Source organism: Schistocerca nitens, chromosome 8 (assembly GCF_023898315.1).
Source record: "Schistocerca nitens isolate TAMUIC-IGC-003100 chromosome 8, iqSchNite1.1, whole genome shotgun sequence".
NCBI lineage: Eukaryota > Metazoa > Arthropoda > Insecta > Orthoptera > Acrididae > Schistocerca > Schistocerca nitens.
Genome location: NC_064621.1, coordinates 512,657,470 through 512,679,142, shown reverse-complemented (window position 1 = coordinate 512,679,142; position 21,673 = coordinate 512,657,470). Strand labels below are relative to the sequence as shown.

At 45.6% G+C, this 21,673-nt stretch overlaps 1 protein-coding gene across 1 annotated transcript in view; it reads left to right on the top strand.

The window, feature by feature from the left end:
- Window positions 1–21,673, top strand: part of LOC126199320 (gamma-aminobutyric acid receptor subunit alpha-4-like) — a 164,842-nt gene that overhangs the window by 49,736 nt on the left and 93,433 nt on the right. Inside the window, exon 2 of the mRNA XM_049936160.1 lies at window positions 2,604–2,671. Coding sequence (XP_049792117.1) covers window positions 2,645–2,671 — 27 coding nt within the window. The 5' untranslated portion in view covers window positions 2,604–2,644. The remainder of the gene's footprint in view (window positions 1–2,603; window positions 2,672–21,673) is intronic.

Genomic DNA, 21,673 nt, shown 5'->3' with positions numbered 1-21,673 from the left:
GATCTCATCACTGCGCAAACAAATTTTGAAGCTTAACTCTGTGCTTAGCCGTCTTTAAATCCTCAAATGAGTTTATCTATTTCAATCGGCACTAGCCGTTTAAATTTTTAAACTACACCAGCAGTTTAGACAAACATGTTACATTTCAAGTTTAAAAGACTTGTCTTTAAAAGACTCCAACGAATTTACCAATTCGTATCGACACTGGCCGTTTTAACATCAGGAATACACCAAAAAAATTTTTTAAGTCCTGCACGTGGCCACACGTAGCACCCAAAATTTTTTTCAAAACAACTTCATCATACTAGCTGCCACTAAACTAAACAGGTTAACAATTTTTCTGAGAAAAGACAGTTGCTTAAGAATTTCAATTTAAAGCGCCAATGAAGCTAATTGCCTAACAGGACATCCTCAGACATGGGCCTCGATCGACACAATACGCGAAAACAATATTTCCCTTAACCGGTGCCTTCAGTGCTGATGGCACATCCCGTTACACTAAGCCGAGCTAGTCGCATGAAATGATATGGGCATTAGCTGCTGGATACTTAATCAGACATAAGGACTTAATCAGACATAAGGTTACGACTTGTCAATGAATAAGCCATCAAATCTGGCAACATAACAGGTGGAAGGTTTTAAAGGTATTCAACGATGACAATTGAAACATAGAGCTTCGGCTGAAGGCTAGACATAAACCATTTTACTACCAAATTACTCTAAAACCACCCGTATGTTAGTACTGCTAGAACATATTAAAGATGGCTGTAAGAATAATAATAACAGAGAATATTTCAACTAGGCGGCTCTAGCCACTCACAAATCAACCAGTAACCATATTCAAAATTTCATTTGCTAAAATTGTTCACCAGCCTGTGTCGGTTCCAAACGTTTAACTTGAAAATTATCAGAATAAACAACGCTGGGCTACCACTACAGCCACACAACAGGCCGTTTAATGGGCCTTTAGCGACTCTCCAATTTAGGTGCTTTTAAACACACGATATGTTGAAGCACATAGGAAATGGCTACTCGGCAAAAAACAGTATTAGCACAGATATAGAACTCCTGCTAATTTTAATCATAATGCTCCACATTTGCCCACTAACATGCAGCTCTTGAGCATACCCCAAGACTGCGACATTTCTCGCCAAACCCACGCAAGGTTCTGCACAACTTTAGCGTTTCAGGTTTTAAAAAAAAAAAAGAAATCTGCGCACTACAAAACCTTCAGGACGCCAGCTGCAGTGGCTTGTTTCGTCCTCTCCAAACAGCGCCGCGCCAGGCCCTACTGCCCTCGACACTGGTTCACCCGCGCCCTCCAGGAGTCCACAGCCCGGCTCTGCTGCGGCGTGTCATGTGCTGTGTCCTGACTCATCAGTAGCTCTCTGTGCTTTCTCCTCTCTCTGTTGTGCGCCACTGTCCTTCTTAAAATCCTGTCCTCGCGACCTCACGTCGCACACCATGCACTCCGCCTCGCCTTCCGCATCCACCTTCTGTCCTCCATGCGCATCCTCTACAACCTCATCCCCTTCCCCCACCATCTACTTTTCCTTGAACACATCCACACCCTATATATTGTCTGACGCCTCGATCCCCCTCACCCCTCTCCCTTCCTCTCCACACCCAGCCCATTGCTGCGCCTTTATCATTGTGTCCCACCCTCTCTCCATCTCCACACCCTCCGCCTCCTTTCCCAATGCAACTTCCAGTACCTACCCTTCCTGGGTGATGAGCTTCGCCCTGATGTTTACCCTTCCTACCAACTCTAAACCCACCTTCTTCGTGTCTCCTCCTCAGGGCTCCCTCTCCTCCCCCTCCCTTCTCCTGAGCAGCTTTCCCTCTCCTACACCCCCTCCCTCTCCTGTGCTCCCCTTCTGTGTCTCTGCACTCCCTCCTGCTTTGTCTTCCCTCTTCATCTCCCATCCCACCTGTCTCCTGCCCCCTGACACCCCTACTCTTTTCGTCCTGCCCCCTCCCCTGCTGTACCTTGCTCTCCCCTCCTTTTCCATCCTCTCAGGCTTCCCCCTTGGCAGGTCCCTCCTGGCAGTTGTATTCTTCATTGTGTGTGCTTCATCTCTTCAAGTGGTTTTAAAGAGTCGTGTTCTGGAGTGTTTTTAATACTGTGGCCAACTTTTAGCCTGTGCATGTGACTTCAGTTACATTTTTGACCTCTACAAATCGCCAACTGTGTTTTTTTTAACTTTATGCTGATTTTTTTAATTTTGAATGTCTCCATGTCAGTGTATTTTTACCTCCATTATCTCCCCTTACTCTGTTTTTATGTCCCCCTTTTTATCGCCTTTATATGTATAATTTTCTTCTTGTATTAGTGTCATGTCACTTGGCTGAAGAGTGGTGGATTGTGCCGCCGACAGGCCTCCCCTGCTCATATGGGGCAGGGGAATGAAATCACAATAAAGAAAAAAATCGGCAGCACACATCAACTACAAAAGTGACATTATTGACATCTCAGATTCTTCATTGCTTTCATTTTCCTTCAGAATGTAAGAAGTATTTTCTACATGAACATATGTCATAATGGTTCCTATACTTTCCTGCTGTTAGTGCCTGTACAGCACAGCGATAATTCTCTGTTTCAGGACCTCCACTCAGCGTCACAGTGAACATCCTCATCAAAAGCATGAGTGAAGTCTCTGAGGGAGATCAGGTAAGAACGATGATCATTTTTCAGCGATCATGCGTGTTTATCATTTGAGTCCCAAATACGCCAGGTGTATTTCTATTAAATCATGGTGGATTTCTTCTGTGTGACGGATGAAAATTTCGGAAAATTGATAAAGTTACGAAGTTATTATTGACCCCCCACTTTTCAGTGGAATCATCTCGCCATTCACTGCAGGAAATTCAGGGAAACGATGCAAAAATTAACTCTGCATTTGCAGACGATGTTTTGAACTCCACTTTTCTTGAATGCGACATCAAAACATTAAGCACTGTGCAATCTCACTATGTTGAAGTTCGAGTACATATGCTAAAGACGACTAACAAATTTAATGAAAAAAGGAAATTGCAGATCTTGTGTGATGTATGTTTAAGAAACTACAAATTCCACCAATTTTTTCACTGTTATTTATAATAAAACCACTGGTTAAAATAATTTCACTGTGATTTTTGTACCTTCTAAATGGAGGAAGAAATAACGTTTTCCGTATGCCAGGTGAGTCTCTCTTCTATACTTTTGATCATTCCTGGATTCGAACCATGAGCCTTGCTTTCCGCAGGCAATGTTGTTACCGACAGAGCATGAGGTTTTTGATTTTTTATTTGTTCCTAAAAAATCCTAGTTCTCCTAAGGAATACACTGAACATTGTTAAATTCTTCATTTGTGCCACCATAGCATGCTAATTCTCTTTACAGTTGCAAAGACAGATCAGGAAGTTGTTCCTTTTTATTTGAAGAAGAGAAAAACAAACACAAAATGAAGAATGCCTGTCAACCAAAATATATTCTTTTTTTTAAAATGTATTTTCTCTTTGCATTTAGAAATTTTCTGTTTGGGGACGACAAACTATTTATAAAGTGGGGTACACTGTGAAACTTCCCCTTAGAAAAATTATACATGGCTGTCCTTAAACTGACACACAATATTTTTAGCGCAACGCAATCTGACTTTCAAAAATCCCTACAAAAGAATGGCCCTGACTAACATTAACCTATATCTTTCACAAATCACTTACCTCATAAAAACCTTCGTTACTCGAACTACTGCAATACAGCGAGCGCCACTACTGCCAACTAAATAAAAGATTCAAACTGTGGGAGGCACTAACTACTGATAGGCATAGTTAGCAAATGAAAGATTTTAATAGAGAACAAACAATGTATTTACCTTAATATTGTTCAAAAGTCATAATATATATAGCAGTTCATGACATCCAGTCTTACAAATTTCAAAACTCCGCCATCTCTCTCCCCACATCCACCACTGCTGGCGGCTCACCTCCAACTGCGCAACGCTACGCGCTGTTCGCATCCAGCTGCCCAACACTACAATGGCAGACAACAATGCAAACTAGCCACAGACTGCACACAGCACAGCCAGTGATTTTCATACAGAGCGCTACGTAATGTTGTCAATAAGAAAACATAAACAGCCTACTTACATAGCCCCCATGGTCCCCACAAAAAATTTTACAAATTGTTTTGGGCAGTGGCCAATAATGATTTGATAAAATTTTTCATAATTACAATAACAAAGAAATCAAATGCACACACTTATTGATACACTGTTGGTCAAAAGCTAAAATTCTCTCAAGTCCATAAAGACAGTCCTCATCGTTCATCACAGTAAAATTGCTGTGTTTTTCTCAAAGTCTGAGCAGTAAAAGAAAATGCACACGGAAGTAGTGGATTTCCATGCAGTCTTGAAGAAATAGTGTTGTCCTTCTAACGGAAAGACAGTGCTGACTCTTGACATGCTGACAGCTAATGGGCCACAACAGAGCAAAATTTGTTATTGCAGAAGGCGGGAATTTACAAAATACCTTGCCAGTGTGGTATGGCCTATATAGGACAAACGACACACACAGTGGAAGAACGTTACACAGAACATAAACGTTGCCTTCGCCTCCAGCAACTCAGCAAGTCTGCAATTGTGGAACATTGTATCTCCAACGGACGTTCAGTGGAGTATGGCAAAACATTAATTTTGGCCACAGCAACATCTTTTTGGGACTCTGTTATAAAAGAATCCGTTGAAATACGCATCGCGGAAAATCTAATGAACTGTTACAGCGGCTGCCAGCTGGATAAAGCGTGGAATCCAGATCATCTCCGAGATTTCCTCCAGACGAAGATGCCAAAATACTCTGATAACTGCAACCGGTGACAACGCCAAAGACAGCTGATCCTCACAGTCCCACCAGGAAGGGCGCTGCAGCTGGGCAGTGTCGTCCTCCTGTCAACGTTACTCTGACACATGCATGGCAATACTATCAGAACGCTATATAAGGTGGAGCAGAGAACGTCTTCGTCATCCAATCTAAAGCCTACAACCGCCTCTGACTCCTAAAACTCCTCTCTGGCCAGACATGGCGGTTGAACCCCTCTATCTTCCTCCATACCTACAAATCGTTAATCCATCCCATCCTCTGTTATGCCAGTCCTGTATATCTGCCCCCCCCCCCCCACCCACCCCAAATTCTATAAGTCCCTCCAGATCCGCTAGCGCCATGCACTACACCTTGCCTTCTGTATATGCCTCCCATCCCCCACGTGGATCCTCTACGACCTGATTCCTTTCCCCCATCTGCTCCTTTTCCTCGAACATATCCACATACTCTGCGAGGTGCCGGGGCTAGTAGTGTATTTATCACTAAATTCTACTAGAATCCACATGTGTAAATCATGCTCTAAGCCCCCCCTATTCTAACTCCGACTTTTGCTGTTGCACAAGGATAAAACAAATACGCGAACTGACTCTAATCAACCCTGCTAGTGGAGTAGAAGAGAGTTTGGCACCTGCAATAATTTAATTTGATAAATAAGTTAAATAAACAAAGGTTTCATTAGCATAGTGAGGAATGATAGGGTTGCTCTATTGATTAACAGAAAGAAAGTTCTGTCCAAAATAACAATATGATTTATTAAGATTAAACGCAGAATAGTAAAAGAGACACAGGAAATATAAAACATCAAATTGGCTAAAATTGGAGATTCATACAAACACAGTAAAGGTGAAGTTGTCCCTAACTTAGATCGTGAGGTTTAAGACGAAGTGGTATGTGGAGCCAATTCCTTTCCACTCAAATCTCAAGAGAGACACACAGCTAACCCAATAGTAATTGCTGCTACTCGAAACTGAACAAAGTTAGAAAAGGATGAACAGGCGCGCTCTGCTGAGCTCTGATTATCACCTAGGAAAATCCCTATCTGCCGGTGCTGCGGACGTACATTACCAACAATCTTCTTATCTCCCAGAACACGATCTGGCGTACCGCAGGCGAGGGCTGGTTGCTCCGATGTCCTCGACCGAAAGGCGACTGCCGACTACCCAGAGCACCCGTACAGGCCGAACACCGAACATTCCCGCCCCCACGACAGTGGCCGTGGTTACGTTCCAATCAGCAACTCGAAAACCCGCGGAAATTCCACTCCATTGCCGGAGCACTACCATTCCACCAATGGAGATTCTTGCCGCCAATTTCTGTGCTGATTTTGCAGAAAGTGCGGGAATTTTCCCGCCACAACTGCGTGGGTACACAAGTCATTCCCACGCCTCGCTGGTAGCCCGCCAGAAAGTGTTTTCGCAAAGTTTCTCTGAAGTAACGGAACCTCTAGCCCAGCCGCTACTTCACACCCCAGCGGGCGTGTCTCTTGACAATGTCGGCGTCTGAAAAGCATTCACTCGACTGCCTCACACACGTCGGCTTAACTCTCTCCAGTTCCACAGACCCCGCCTGTCACCGGCCCACCCGGGTGACGAGAGACGCTGCGTGGGAAGTACGCGTGTTAAGGAAAAGCAACCCTCCATCGCATGCAACTAGAGAGGAGAATCGTAAGATAGAAATATGAGAGGGGGCTCATGCCACCTCTCAACTCTACACCTCCCGCCGCCTTGATCCCCCTCATCCCCTGGCTGCTCCTCTCCTCTCCAACCCCCGCCCTCTGCCGCACCTTCACTGTTGTGTCCCCCCAACCCTCCACCTCTACAGTCTTCATCTCCTTTCCCAAGGTGGCTTCTGTCAACTCCTCCTGCCAGATGATGCCCTCTCTCCCTCCATTCATCCCTCCTCTGAACTCTGATCCTCACCTCCCCCTCCCTTCCTCTGTCCTTTTCCTGGGCTCACTCTCCCCCACTTCTATCCTGTTTTTTCCCTGCCTACCCTCTCTCTGCCTCCCTTCTCTCCTCTGCCTCTCCCCATTCCCTCTCACGTCTGCCCTGCCCCCCACCCCTTATGAGTCCTCTCCCTCTGTCAGTTCCCCCCTCCCTTCGTTTTTCCTCTGCTCATCCCTTTTTTTTCCCCTCATCTGTCCAGGTTCCCCCTCTCCCCCCACCCACCCCACCCATCTGCCCTTGGCTGTGGTGTGTTATCTTCGTGCCGACTTTTTAGAGCAGAGTTTCCAGTAATTGTTAAGTGTTGCGAAAGGACATCATATTGTGACTGGGTGTGATTTTTATATCTCTTTCGAACAGAAACCAGACTGTCGCCATGGTTTTGTAATTGTGTGTCTACTATTTTACCTGTCTGCTTCCTGTGTATTTTATTAGCATCGCCTACCCTTTGTCTTATGTTTTAACTTTCCACAATTTTCCGCCGTTTTACAATTTAAGTCTCCATTTTATCGCCTACTTTTATTGTATCTTATCTTCTTCTTATGTTTTAAAAATTCTGTAGGCTGAAGGTCAGCGTACTAAGCTGCTGCCAGCCCGCCCCCTTCAGGGGGAATCGAAATTCAATAAAGGAAAAAAAAAGTCTTCGTCAGTCTTCGACGGGTCACATGAAGATGACTGGCAGGTGTCAAATTAAAATATTGTGGAATGAAGTCTATGACGACCGGCTGCAATCTCGAAATCGCTTCGAACAAAGATCTCTGTGTAGTTCGAATCTGATAGCATGTGTGTTTGAACCTAGCACGGAGGGAAGCAGAAGTTTTCTTGTGTGTTCTGCGCTGCATAGTATCGTTAGCGAAAGTTTTCATCAAAGGAATCTAGCAAGTTTGTTTCTCCGTTAATCGAAGCGCTTCCCGCTTTTTCGCAATGGGCGTTTTGAGATTCCCCCTCCTCTTCCATTAGAAAAACTGTCTCCGGAGCTTACTGCCCCCACTCGCCATCTTAAAATGGAATTCAGATTCCACATGTAACCTTGGTAAGACGTGATGTTCCTTTGGGATATACACTCCTGGAAATGGAAAAAGTAACACATTGACACCGGTGTGTCAGAACCACCATACTTGCTCCGGACACTGCGAGAGGGCTGTACAAGCAATGATCACACGCACGGCACAGCGGACACACCAGGAACCGCGGTGTTGGCCGTCGAATGGCGCTAGCTGCGCAGCATTTGTGCACCGCCGCCGTCAGTGTCAGCCAGTTTGCCGTGGCATACGGAGCTCCATCGCAGTCTTTAACACTGGTAGCATGCCGCGACAGCGTGGACGTGAACCGTACGTGCAGTTGACGGACTTTAAGCGAGGGCGTATAGTGGGCATGCGGGAGGCCGAGTGGACGTACCGCCGAATTGCTCAACACGTGGAGCGTGAGGTCTCCACAGTACATCGATGTTGTCGCCAGTGGTCGGCGGAAGGTGCACGTGCCCTTCGACCTGGGACCGGACCGCAGCGACGCACGGATGCACGCCAAGACCGTAGGATCCTACGCAGTGCCGTAGGGGACCGCACCGCCACTTCCCAGCAAATTAGGGACACTGTTGCTCCTGGGGTATCGGCGAGGACCATTCGCAACCGTCTCCATGAAGCTGGGCTACGGTCCCGCACACCGTTAGGCCGTCTTCCGCTCACGCCCCAACATCGTGCAGCCCGCCTCCAGTGGTGTCGCGACAGGCGTGAATGGAGGGACGAATGGAGACGTGTCGTCTTCAGCGATGAGAGTCGCTTCTGCCTTGGTGCCAATGATGGTCGTATGCGTGTTTGGCGCCGTGCAGGTGAGCGCCACAATCAGGACTGCATACGACCGAGGCACACAGGCCAACACCCGGCATCATGGTGTGGGGAGCGATCTCCTACACTGGTCGCACACCACTGGTGATCGTCGAGGGGACACTGAACAGTTCACGGTACATCCAAACCGTCATCGAACCCATCGTTCTACCATTCCTAGACCGGCAAGGGAACTTGCTGTTCCAACAGGACAATGCACGTCCGCATGTATCCCGTGCCACCCAACGTGCTCTAGAAGGTGTAAGTCAACTACCCTGGCCAGCAAGATCTCCGGATCTGTCCCCCATTGAGCATGTTTGGGACTGGATGAAGCGTCGTCTCACGCGGTCTGCACGTCCAGCACGAACGCTGGTCCAACTGAGGCGCCAGGTGGAAATGGCATGGCAAGCCGTTCCACAGGACTACATCCAGCATCTCTACGATCGTCTCCATGGGAGAATAGCAGCCTGCATTGCTGCGAAAGGTGGATATACACTGTACTAGTGCCGACATTGTGCATGCTCTGTTGCCTGTGTCTATGTGCCTGTGGTTCTGTCAGTGTGATCATGTGATGTATCTGACCCCAGGAATGTGTCAATAAAGTTTCCCCTTCCTGGGACAATGAATTCACGGTGTTCTTATTTCAATTTCCAGGAGTGTAGCTTTAGATGATTTCAATTCAGCCAGTGTACTTATGTTATTGATTAAGTATGAAGAAATCATTTCATTCGATTCTTAGTACAAGATGTTACAACAATTTTAATCATTAAACTAACCTGACCTCACTCACACATGATAATATTTAAGTTAACAATCTCTTTGTGAGTTTTCAGAATCTAGTTACAACCTCCGATTCATTCTGTCTCCCTGCAGCAAGAATAACCTTTACAAAATGTTCCCTGAACTGATGGTCCATTCACAATGACAGTGGTGGTATCTGCTTCAGTTTATGGGGACTTCAGGCACACTGTTAGCATACACACAACAATAAACACAAAATACAAAAAAAACATGATGTGGAGAACAATACAGTAATCTGTAATAAGAATTACAGTGTAAAACACAAACGCATACAAGGTATAACATACATTACAGAAACAACATAAGAGAAAGAAATTTAAGAAAAACAAAAAAAACAAGGTTCATGGGGCATCAAATTGTGCGTGCACATTGCACAAAGTTCACGACTGTGCTGAGAATGAGGCACTAAATCACATTGTTAGAAATATCCGTGGCACTTCACTGATTCCACTGTACTGACATCACATAAGGCTAAACGTCGGTTGTAGTTGCTACGTTGTGGCAACAGCAATAGGGAGTTCTGGAGTGTCTGCAGTACGCTGTTGAGATTGTAGTCAGACCCACGCATATGATCACGGCCGTATGGTAGGAAGACACAGTGATAGGCTCTCCTCACGTCGATTAATTGTCTCTGAGGTCTACTCGTTGGGATACATCACTAGTCTAGGTCTCTTCTCTCGCTGGACAGAACTTTATGTTTCCCAATATTGCAGTTCGACGAGGGATGATGGCACGTGGAGTGACTCCACAAGTGTGTGAGGTCATCCATACAGGATCGAACTAGGAGCGACTATTGTTAAAAACTGCTCTCTAATAGAGAGGAGAAGTAAGACATGAGACCATACATTTGTTAGTGTGGCACGATACTGCTTTGTGTATGCAGATCGGCCAATGCTAGTGAGTTGTAAAAACCCAAACAGGTGAGTATAGAGCGTCCCTTTCTGTCCTGAGGCACATGAGGCGCAGGTTCTGACACGATATGTGATGTTCTTCGTGTACTCACGACAACGTGGTCTGCCGCAGGGAATCCCTCCAAGCGGCTGCCGCGTCCGGAGAGCTAGCAGGCTGTCGCGTGTCAGGGTCAACGGCCAGCCCCACTTTCGCTTGTGGCGGGGCGAGGGTCCCGTGTAATCCCTCAGGTAGGCAGCCGGGTGACTGTCAGCGTGTAGGACGGGACGCTCGCCCTCTAGCAGGTAGCCGAAGACCTCTTGTTTTTGCGCTGGCTGGCCTCTGCATTGCCACGTTCCTCGTCATCTGTACAATTCTTACAAAAGTCTTATGCCTAACTTTTTCCCATGACCTTCTATGTTATAATAAATTTACATAATGAAACATTGATGGTCTGTCATTTCAGACACTCTTATTTTACTTTTATAGTTATTAATCTATGGCAATCATTATAACATCTAATCTAGACATGGAAATAATTTATTTTGATATATGTGTAGAGACCGATCTCAGTATGTACATGGTGTGTGATAACTGATGCTTTGTAATGGATGAACAACTAAATGTGCGGGCCCGCACTAATATTACTATTAATTATATAGATCGACAGTAGACATGCTTCAAGAATTAACTACCATATCCCAACGATCTACATTCTACGTCTTTTAATTAAATTATGTTGTTATGCAGGTCTAAGTTTTACTGTGCTATAAAGAACATGCAACTACGCTACTTTCGCTCGCCCGTCGTCCCTCCATCTCGGGTCTGTGGTTTGGTGACCTGAAAAATAGCAACTCAACAGGCGCGCGCCACACTTGTGGTAGAAAACCCCCACAATATTAATCTAGTTATTGTTAAATCCTACAGTTTAACTTATCCTAGTATCGTACTTTCCCTTTTATTTATTTATTTATTTATTTTATTTATTTATTTATTTATTTATTTATTTATTTATTTTTTTTTTTTTTATTTACCTTATACAATACCCTTACATAGTTCCTGTTACGCTGAGGTGTCTTGCTGCTCGCCGCTATTGACGACAGTGATGTGCGCGCCGTACGACATGACCTCCGAGTTTTCATTACGCCTCACTGAAACTCCAGAGACTGGGTTAGCCATGGCTATACACGACAATAAATTTATAGTTGCAACTTCCTTCTCTATGTGAAGCGGTTTTCGCGATCAAAGTACACCTTTCCAGAAGCAATGTAATATGACCAAGCCAGGACTGGTTCCTGTTGAGGATTCAGACACCCAACACCCGCCAGCTACACAGTATGTCACGAATATCCAAGTACAATTCCTTGGTGATTCATCTGTGACAAAAACGAGCAGCACGCTAAATCCCCAACCAGCACATTAGCATGGTAGGCTTTTATGCCCTCATTTCTCTCGTCTAGGGCACCATTAGAGTCAAATGCTCACAGGTTCACCCCGACTTGCAAGACAACGATACCGGCGCAGCTCTGCAAAAACTATACTGCCCATATTCACCCTCGAAATCGCGCAATATACCACAATCGTGCAGTGCACTGACGCGTGCCTGCAAGCATTGGTATGAACGTCTCACGAACTGGTTGTGGCCGCTATGGAGCGTATCACGACCTCTCAGAACGCTTCTAAGAGCACGTTCTTGTATGCGCCCGTTTGTGCGACGTCTCGTCACTCATCCTTATCCCTTAACATGGACACCAGATAGGAAAGGACAAAAACATTGCTCATGAAAAGGTAGTGTCTCCTACTCCATCGACATTGGAGATCGCAAACATAAACAAAAAGAGGATAGCAGCAGTAAATTCTTATGCAAGACAACGCAGCATGTTAATACTTTAGCAATCTTAATCTATTAATGTAACAATTATTGTTCCCCACAGAAAGGTTCATATATTTGCTTATTCTACTATGTACACCACTTAAACTACTATTATTCCACGAACTTCTTTGTGTGAGAGATGTGGTGGAATCCTATGGACTAGCGCCAATCCCTTGTTAGACTCCCCCTCCTCTGACGTGCATTAGGATTTGCAGGTCTAATTTCAATCTCCTGGTTCTCCTGTTGTCCTTGATTTCGCTCTCTCCAATTACGGTCGCTTTGCCGTACGTTATTTCTCCTGTCCCAGATTCCTTGTCTAGATTGACCCTGTTTCCTGACGTTCTGGTTTCCGTGTCTCTGGTTTCCATAACCTTGAGTAGCGTAACCTTGATTTCCGTAACCCTGGTTTCCTAACTGACGAGTGCGATTTTGCGATCTGTTGTCGTCTTCCCTTGCTGGCCCGTGGTATTTGTTATTTTGCGCCTTCTTCCTGTCCTTTGCGTCTTGTTTATCGAAGACTACTTCGAGTTCGCGCAATAGACTCTTGAATGCTTCTATGTCCGATCCACACTTCCCGACAAGTGTCTGTTGATACCTAATAGGCAATTTGGAAAAGCAAAATTTAATGATTTCTCCGTTGCTATATGGACTATCTAAAAACTGATTCTTCTTGAGTAAATCATCAAAAAATTTGGTTGCGTTCTTATGCCCGGACACTTCCAGTTCAGGACAAAATATTATTTCCTCTTTAATCCTGTCTTGCGTTTCCTTTGACCAGTAGGTCCGCAGGAATGCATCAACAAATTCCTGATAGGTCCGACACGTCGCTGCCACACCCCGCATCTTTTCCGCGGCTTGGCCCTCGATGTGTCCACACATGAATTCTAATTTTGCGTGGGTTGGCCATGATGACGGTAATGAATTAGTAAACTGCGTCACCCAGCTCTTCGGATGCATCGACCCTCCATTATCTCTGAACTTTTGGAATTTTAGTATCGACAGGAAGTGATTGTGATCAAAATCCTGTCCGATCCTCGCACTGGTGTTGTCACTCGTTTCCGATACTTGCACGTCTGCTGAGTGTCCTGATCTATCTTGCTGATAACTGTGATGTGCTACCTCTGTATCACAGTGGCGGTGACACTCAGAATTCACTCTCCTAAGTGGGCTACAATTATTGGAGCTATTACTAGGTGTTTCTGCGTGTGCATTGTTAGTTCCGCCCTCTGTCACTGGGCTAGAGCACGGCGGGCTTTTCCTCGGAGACACACTTCTGTGTACTCCATCATTGGTATCCGAACGCGCAGTGCTCGTGTGCCCGTTTCGCTCTAGTTTCGCTATCCGACTCTCTACTTCTTTCATTCGTTTCGTGATGTTGGTAACCGCAATATTACCTTGGGTTTTTAAGAACGCTAGGGATTTTGAGTGGGCTTGTGTCGCACGTCGCAAGCGACCTACAAGTTGAGAAGTTACTTTTGCGATTTTCATTGCCCCTGTTGCTGCCGTTTGGGCTAGGCCTGCTACTTTTTGTGCTACCATTGACAATTGTTTTGCTTCTCCACATTCTTTCTTTATTGTTAGTAATTCCCCACGAATTTCCCCTATATGCGAAATTATTGCCTCCGTGTCCTTCTTACGCTGTTCGTCAGCTTCTTCTTTCATTGATCGTAGGAAGCTCAGTATTGGGTTTACGTCATCTTCTTGATCCTCTTCAAACATGGGCGATGTAACTCTGGACACCTGGGCGCTAGAGCTCTGACGTGACCGAGCTGGCCTCTGTCTGCACTCGTTCGTTTGACTATAAGCTTCTGCTACCGTCTCGACCTGTGTGCCTGTCTCTGTTTCATCCTCTACTTCACTATCATAATCACGGCCGCAACGCTGCTCTGAGATCGCGTCCAAATCACCTTCCTCATCAATGCCCCTGGCGTCCTGTCCTGCTAAAAATGTGCCCATCTCATCTCCGAACCTATTCCCGTCAGTAAACTGCCCCTTATCCATTATGCTATCCTCTTTTGTTTTAGCTTCGCCCGATAATAGTCGTGCCTTACTTCTCGTTATCATTCATAAAAACAAATTCATCTAAAATGCACAATAAAATTAATCTACTCCATATATTTTTTTACACATAAACATAAAATTTCAACAACGCTGTTCCAACGCTGTAATCACAAACACAATTTGATGTGGTACAGAAACCGCACACAAATCCGACAAAGTGCGATGCGGTACAGACACCACATCAGCGAAACACAAAAAAAACAATGAACAAAAAATATATACACTGAAAACAAAAACTGTAGTCATGCGCCGCTACTTAAAACTAAACGCGGAACTACCAAAAAAAACTTGGGTATTAATCATTAAAAAAAATAGAGAGAAAAAAATTGAATGTTCCTACTAAGAATCCTGTTTGTTTATCAGAGATTCACAGGAAAGATCCGAGGCCAAGGGTCGCCATATTATGCGAGGTGCCGGGGCTAGTAGTGTATTTATCACTAAATTCTACTAGAATCCACATGTGTAAATCATGCTCTAAGCCCCCCCTATTCTAACTCCGACTTTTGCTGTTGCACAAGGATAAAACAAATACGCGAACTGACTCTAATCAACCCTGCTAGTGGAGTAGAAGAGAGTTTGGCACCTGCAATAATTTAATTTGATAAATAAGTTAAATAAACAAAGGTTTCATTAGCATAGTGAGGAATGATAGGGTTGCTCTATTGATTAACAGAAAGAAAGTTCTGTCCAAAATAACAATATGATTTATTAAGATTAAACGCAGAATAGTAAAAGAGACACAGGAAATATAAAACATCAAATTGGCTAAAATTGGAGATTCATACAAACACAGTAAAGGTGAAGTTGTCCCTAACTTAGATCGTGAGGTTTAAGACGAAGTGGTATGTGGAGCCAATTCCTTTCCACTCAAATCTCAAGAGAGACACACAGCTAACCCAATAGTAATTGCTGCTACTCGAAACTGAACAAAGTTAGAAAAGGATGAACAGGCGCGCTCTGCTGAGCTCTGATTATCACCTAGGAAAATCCCTATCTGCCGGTGCTGCGGACGTACATTACCAACAATCTTCTTATCTCCCAGAACACGATCTGGCGTACCGCAGGCGAGGGCTGGTTGCTCCGATGTCCTCGACCGAAAGGCGACTGCCGACTACCCAGAGCACCCGTACAGGCCGAACACCGAACATTCCCGCCCCCACGACAGTGGCCGTGGTTACGTTCCAATCAGCAACTCGAAAACCCGCGGAAATTCCACTCCATTGCCGGAGCACTACCATTCCACCAATGGAGATTCTTGCCGCCAATTTCTGTGCTGATTTTGCAGAAAGTGCGGGAATTTTCCCGCCACAACTGCGTGGGTACACAAGTCATTCCCACGCCTCGCTGGTAGCCCGCCAGAAAGTGTTTTCGCAAAGTTTCTCTGAAGTAACGGAACCTCTAGCCCAGCCGCTACTTCACACCCCAGCGGGCGTGTCTCTTGACAATGTCGGCGTCTGAAAAGCATTCACTCGACTGCCTCACACACGTCGGCTTAACTCTCTCCAGTTCCACAGACCCCGCCTGTCACCGGCCCACCCGGGTGACGAGAGACGCTGCGTGGGAAGTACGCGTGTTAAGGAAAAGCAACCCTCCATCGCATGCAACTAGAGAGGAGAATCGTAAGATAGAAATATGAGAGGGGGCTCATGCCACCTCTCAACTCTACACCTCCCGCCGCCTTGATCCCCCTCATCCCCTGGCTGCTCCTCTCCTCTCCAACCCCCGCCCTCTGCCGCACCTTCACTGTTGTGTCCCCCCAACCCTCCACCTCTACAGTCTTCATCTCCTTTCCCAAGGTGGCTTCTGTCAACTCCTCCTGCCAGATGATGCCCTCTCTCCCTCCATTCATCCCTCCTCTGAACTCTGATCCTCACCTCCCCCTCCCTTCCTCTGTCCTTTTCCTGGGCTCACTCTCCCCCACTTCTATCCTGTTTTTTCCCTGCCTACCCTCTCTCTGCCTCCCTTCTCTCCTCTGCCTCTCCCCATTCCCTCTCACGTCTGCCCTGCCCCCCACCCCTTATGAGTCCTCTCCCTCTGTCAGTTCCCCCCTCCCTTCGTTTTTCCTCTGCTCATCCCTTTTTTTTCCCCTCATCTGTCCAGGTTCCCCCTCTCCCCCCACCCACCCCACCCATCTGCCCTTGGCTGTGGTGTGTTATCTTCGTGCCGACTTTTTAGAGCAGAGTTTCCAGTAATTGTTAAGTGTTGCGAAAGGACATCATATTGTGACTGGGTGTGATTTTTATATCTCTTTCGAACAGAAACCAGACTGTCGCCATGGTTTTGTAATTGTGTGTCTACTATTTTACCTGTCTGCTTCCTGTGTATTTTATTAGCATCGCCTACCCTTTGTCTTATGTTTTAACTTTCCACAATTTTCCGCCGTTTTACAATTTAAGTCTCCATTTTATCGCCTACTTTTATTGTATCTTATCTTCTTCTTATGTTTTAAAAATTCTGTAGGCTGAAGGTCAGCGTACTAAGCTGCTGCCAGCCCGCCCCCTTCAGGGGGAATCGAAATTCAATAAAGGAAAAAAAAAGTCTTCGTCAGTCTTCGACGGGTCACATGAAGATGACTGGCAGGTGTCAAATTAAAATATTGTGGAATGAAGTCTATGACGACCGGCTGCAATCTCGAAATCGCTTCGAACAAAGATCTCTGTGTAGTTCGAATCTGATAGCATGTGTGTTTGAACCTAGCACGGAGGGAAGCAGAAGTTTTCTTGTGTGTTCTGCGCTGCATAGTATCGTTAGCGAAAGTTTTCATCAAAGGAATCTAGCAAGTTTGTTTCTCCGTTAATCGAAGCGCTTCCCGCTTTTTCGCAATGGGCGTTTTGAGATTCCCCCTCCTCTTCCATTAGAAAAACTGTCTCCGGAGCTTACTGCCCCCACTCGCCATCTTAAAATGGAATTCAGATTCCACATGTAACCTTGGTAAGACGTGATGTTCCTTTGGGATATACACTCCTGGAAATGGAAAAAGTAACACATTGACACCGGTGTGTCAGAACCACCATACTTGCTCCGGACACTGCGAGAGGGCTGTACAAGCAATGATCACACGCACGGCACAGCGGACACACCAGGAACCGCGGTGTTGGCCGTCGAATGGCGCTAGCTGCGCAGCATTTGTGCACCGCCGCCGTCAGTGTCAGCTAGTTTGCCGTGGCATACGGAGCTCCATCGCAGTCTTTAACACTGGTAGCATGCCGCGACAGCGTGGACGTGAACCGTACGTGCAGTTGACGGACTTTAAGCGAGGGCGTATAGTGGGCATGCGGGAGGCCGAGTGGACGTACCGCCGAATTGCTCAACACGTGGAGCGTGAGGTCTCCACAGTACATCGATGTTGTCGCCAGTGGTCGGCGGAAGGTGCACGTGCCCTTCGACCTGGGACCGGACCGCAGCGACGCACGGATGCACGCCAAGACCGTAGGATCCTACGCAGTGCCGTAGGGGACCGCACCGCCACTTCCCAGCAAATTAGGGACACTGTTGCTCCTGGGGTATCGGCGAGGACCATTCGCAACCGTCTCCATGAAGCTGGGCTACGGTCCCGCACACCGTTAGGCCGTCTTCCGCTCACGCCCCAACATCGTGCAGCCCGCCTCCAGTGGTGTCGCGACAGGCGTGAATGGAGGGACGAATGGAGACGTGTCGTCTTCAGCGATGAGAGTCGCTTCTGCCTTGGTGCCAATGATGGTCGTATGCGTGTTTGGCGCCGTGCAGGTGAGCGCCACAATCAGGACTGCATACGACCGAGGCACACAGGCCAACACCCGGCATCATGGTGTGGGGAGCGATCTCCTACACTGGTCGCACACCACTGGTGATCGTCGAGGGGACACTGAACAGTTCACGGTACATCCAAACCGTCATCGAACCCATCGTTCTACCATTCCTAGACCGGCAAGGGAACTTGCTGTTCCAACAGGACAATGCACGTCCGCATGTATCCCGTGCCACCCAACGTGCTCTAGAAGGTGTAAGTCAACTACCCTGGCCAGCAAGATCTCCGGATCTGTCCCCCATTGAGCATGTTTGGGACTGGATGAAGCGTCGTCTCACGCGGTCTGCACGTCCAGCACGAACGCTGGTCCAACTGAGGCGCCAGGTGGAAATGGCATGGCAAGCCGTTCCACAGGACTACATCCAGCATCTCTACGATCGTCTCCATGGGAGAATAGCAGCCTGCATTGCTGCGAAAGGTGGATATACACTGTACTAGTGCCGACATTGTGCATGCTCTGTTGCCTGTGTCTATGTGCCTGTGGTTCTGTCAGTGTGATCATGTGATGTATCTGACCCCAGGAATGTGTCAATAAAGTTTCCCCTTCCTGGGACAATGAATTCACGGTGTTCTTATTTCAATTTCCAGGAGTGTAGCTTTAGATGATTTCAATTCAGCCAGTGTACTTATGTTATTGATTAAGTATGAAGAAATCATTTCATTCGATTCTTAGTACACTGAGCAATGCTTTTTGTGTCGTTTTATTGAATTTCCTTACATAATTTTCGTGAAGAATGAATGGACAGGCGCTTTGACTTTATTCATGCACGAAGCGCCCATGTGCATTCAGTAGTCGTCTATCTTTTGATTAACTGTGTTTCGTGTTTTGCATGATAATGGTCTACTACATTAAATTTGCCAAAGTTACGTTTCAATCTGAATAAATTTCCACGTTTTCATCAGTTTTATGTTTGTCTTTGTGATGAGCCACATGTGAAGTGTATTATTCGAACTGCAACTGTCCACACGAGTTTACTGCATTCAGAAATCATTTGTATTCAGATAACATTGTTATGTGAATCATCTCGCTAAACTTCAGAGTTTACCTTGCAGTTTGGGGAATGACCTTGTGTGCATTATCATTGCCACTTTGAATGAAATCATGAGATTACAAGTGTAAGCTACTCCATTGTGCAAAACATTTAACGCGATGCAGAAACAAAACCCATTTCGAGTAGTTTTTCTTCGTTAGTCTGATGAGCTTTGCCCTGATGTTTACCATTGTTAGTGGAGAAGCTCTGATTCCGATTTTACGACCTCCACAGATGACCAATGTAGTTCCAGTGGTGATGGAATGTCATGTTTTGTTCATGTATTGAATCGTGTGGGTCAGATAAATAATTTATTGCAGGATTATCTTTCTTTCCATGTGATTGCCCTTTTTTTACGTCCCCATCTTAAATATCATACACTCATGTCTCCCCTGCAAGTTGTAGTTCTTTATCCACTCATTATAAGTTGGGGCTGTAATTGCATTTGTGTTCAGAATTACTTTGTGTATTTAATGTTCTACATAATAAATTGTCAGTGTCATTGAAATCCGTTTTACGATCCCATCTCACATCACGTCCTGCAGCTGGTGAATCCACCTTCAGAAATAGAAGACATCTCTGGCGAACGTGTGGTGGATCCACCTTCGAACCCTATCGTTGACGTACGAGTAGCATATTGTGGATCCACCTCTGAACATCGCTCCAGATATAATGCGTGGTGGATCTGCCTTCAAACCCAATCCCGGATGTGGTGTATTGTGGATCCACATCCACACATTGCTCTGGATATAATGCGTGACGAATCCACACTTGAACGCTAATTCGGTTCTACTTGGGTCATGGGATATATCCACAACACATGCACAGACACAGACAAACAGAAAACAGAGCAAATGCACTGAAGCTGTTGAATATGTGGTTGGAAGTGACTGGATGCATTCAAATACAGTGCTGTACTCTACTGTCTGACCAGAAAAATAGTGCATTTGCACTAGGTGTTGACAACTGTACCACATTTACAAGCAAATTTAGAATACGTGGCAAGAAGTGATGTCATGGTCGCAAGGGCAGAAGGGTCATAAAATCGATAAAATTGCGAGAATTAACGGAAAATAAGTGTAAACTGAGGGAAAATACGCCAAAATGCGGGGGAGATTGAAGGGAATGAGGGAGTACTTGCATGTCTTCTGCTTGGTGCACGAAAATTCTTGTACTTGGGAATGAGTATGTGACAGCAAGAAGAATACGAGAAGAAGCTGACATCTGCTATCACGTCACTGTGAAAGATGAGATTAAATGTAGAGGTCATCACCTTCAGACAGCTGATTGGAAACACTCCACAATGTCACAAACTCTTCCAGTTTCCATATATTGCAATGTCCTCCACATTTTTGTCAATAATAAGCACTCCCCTTGTCTTTTATTTCAACCATCCTGTGTGTTGTGGGAGCAGCATAGTTTACACCATGTGATGCCCAGCTTTCTGTGAGCGCCAATTGATCGAAACATGTTAATGTTAGTTTAGCACCTGACATAGACCTCAAAGTCGTGGTGGAAAAACAACATGTATGGCAGTGTACAAAGCTGTAGTCACACACTGCTTGGATGTGTTACATCAGAAAAACAATGTATCAAACTGCTTATGAAAGGAGCTCTCTCTTGCAGTTAATAGTCTGTGGGATATGGTGCTCCTGCAGTACATGAGACAAAACTTTATACTGGTCTATGCAAGCCCAAAACATTTAATAGGAGCGCCACATATGCCCAATGTCAGCACGCAGACGATATCTGTTTATGATGTATCGGAAGAGAGATGAGTAGTAATATCTTACTGAGTTCTCTACTACGTGACATTAGTGAAGTTTTTATAGTTCATAGTTTTCCTCCATTGGATGGAACAAAATAATGAGGATAGAGAGAATGTCTGGCTGACAGACATTAATGCACTCTGAGGGACACAGTAACTGTGTGCATTTTGGAAATGCACTGCAATGCAGTAGCAAAATCCTTGTCCTTTTTCTAGTTCCCATATGACGTGAAGTCTTCCGAATTTTCCCGATAAGAAACATCACCATCAACTGCTGATGCTGTTTTTTCTACTACCTCGCATTGTAGGAGAAAGCTTTGTTTGACGCTGGCCTTACACATTGTAAACCGCTGGCAGAACTGCGACAACATGTTCTCATGTCCACTGAGTGGTCAAAAAACATGGTCCTGTCGCATTTACTCAGCTCGCCCTGTTTCTCCATGGGATGCAGAAGGATATAGATATAGCGCTCTCTGGCTTCTGCTCAGTTCCAACTGATATTGGGCTGATAAAATGGACAAAGCTGCAGGGAGGGCGGGGCAGAAACTGAGGAACCGTTACAAGGTGCAGAGAAACTGCCTAGAACCAAGCTAGAGTTCTGCTGTATTGGGTTCTTAGCAGATAGATTTGAAGAAGGTGACTCAATTCGAGATACGAGAGTGCCACAAATATGATTCACCAGTGCCTGTAATCATTAAAAGACATCTCCATAGGATCCAAAGCAACTGTCTGGCTGAATGGAGAGACTTGATTTCAAATCGCATACAGCATTTCTACCAGAAAGTGTAACACTATAGATCTGAAAAGCCAATATGTTGATCACAGGATTTTGTACATTTCT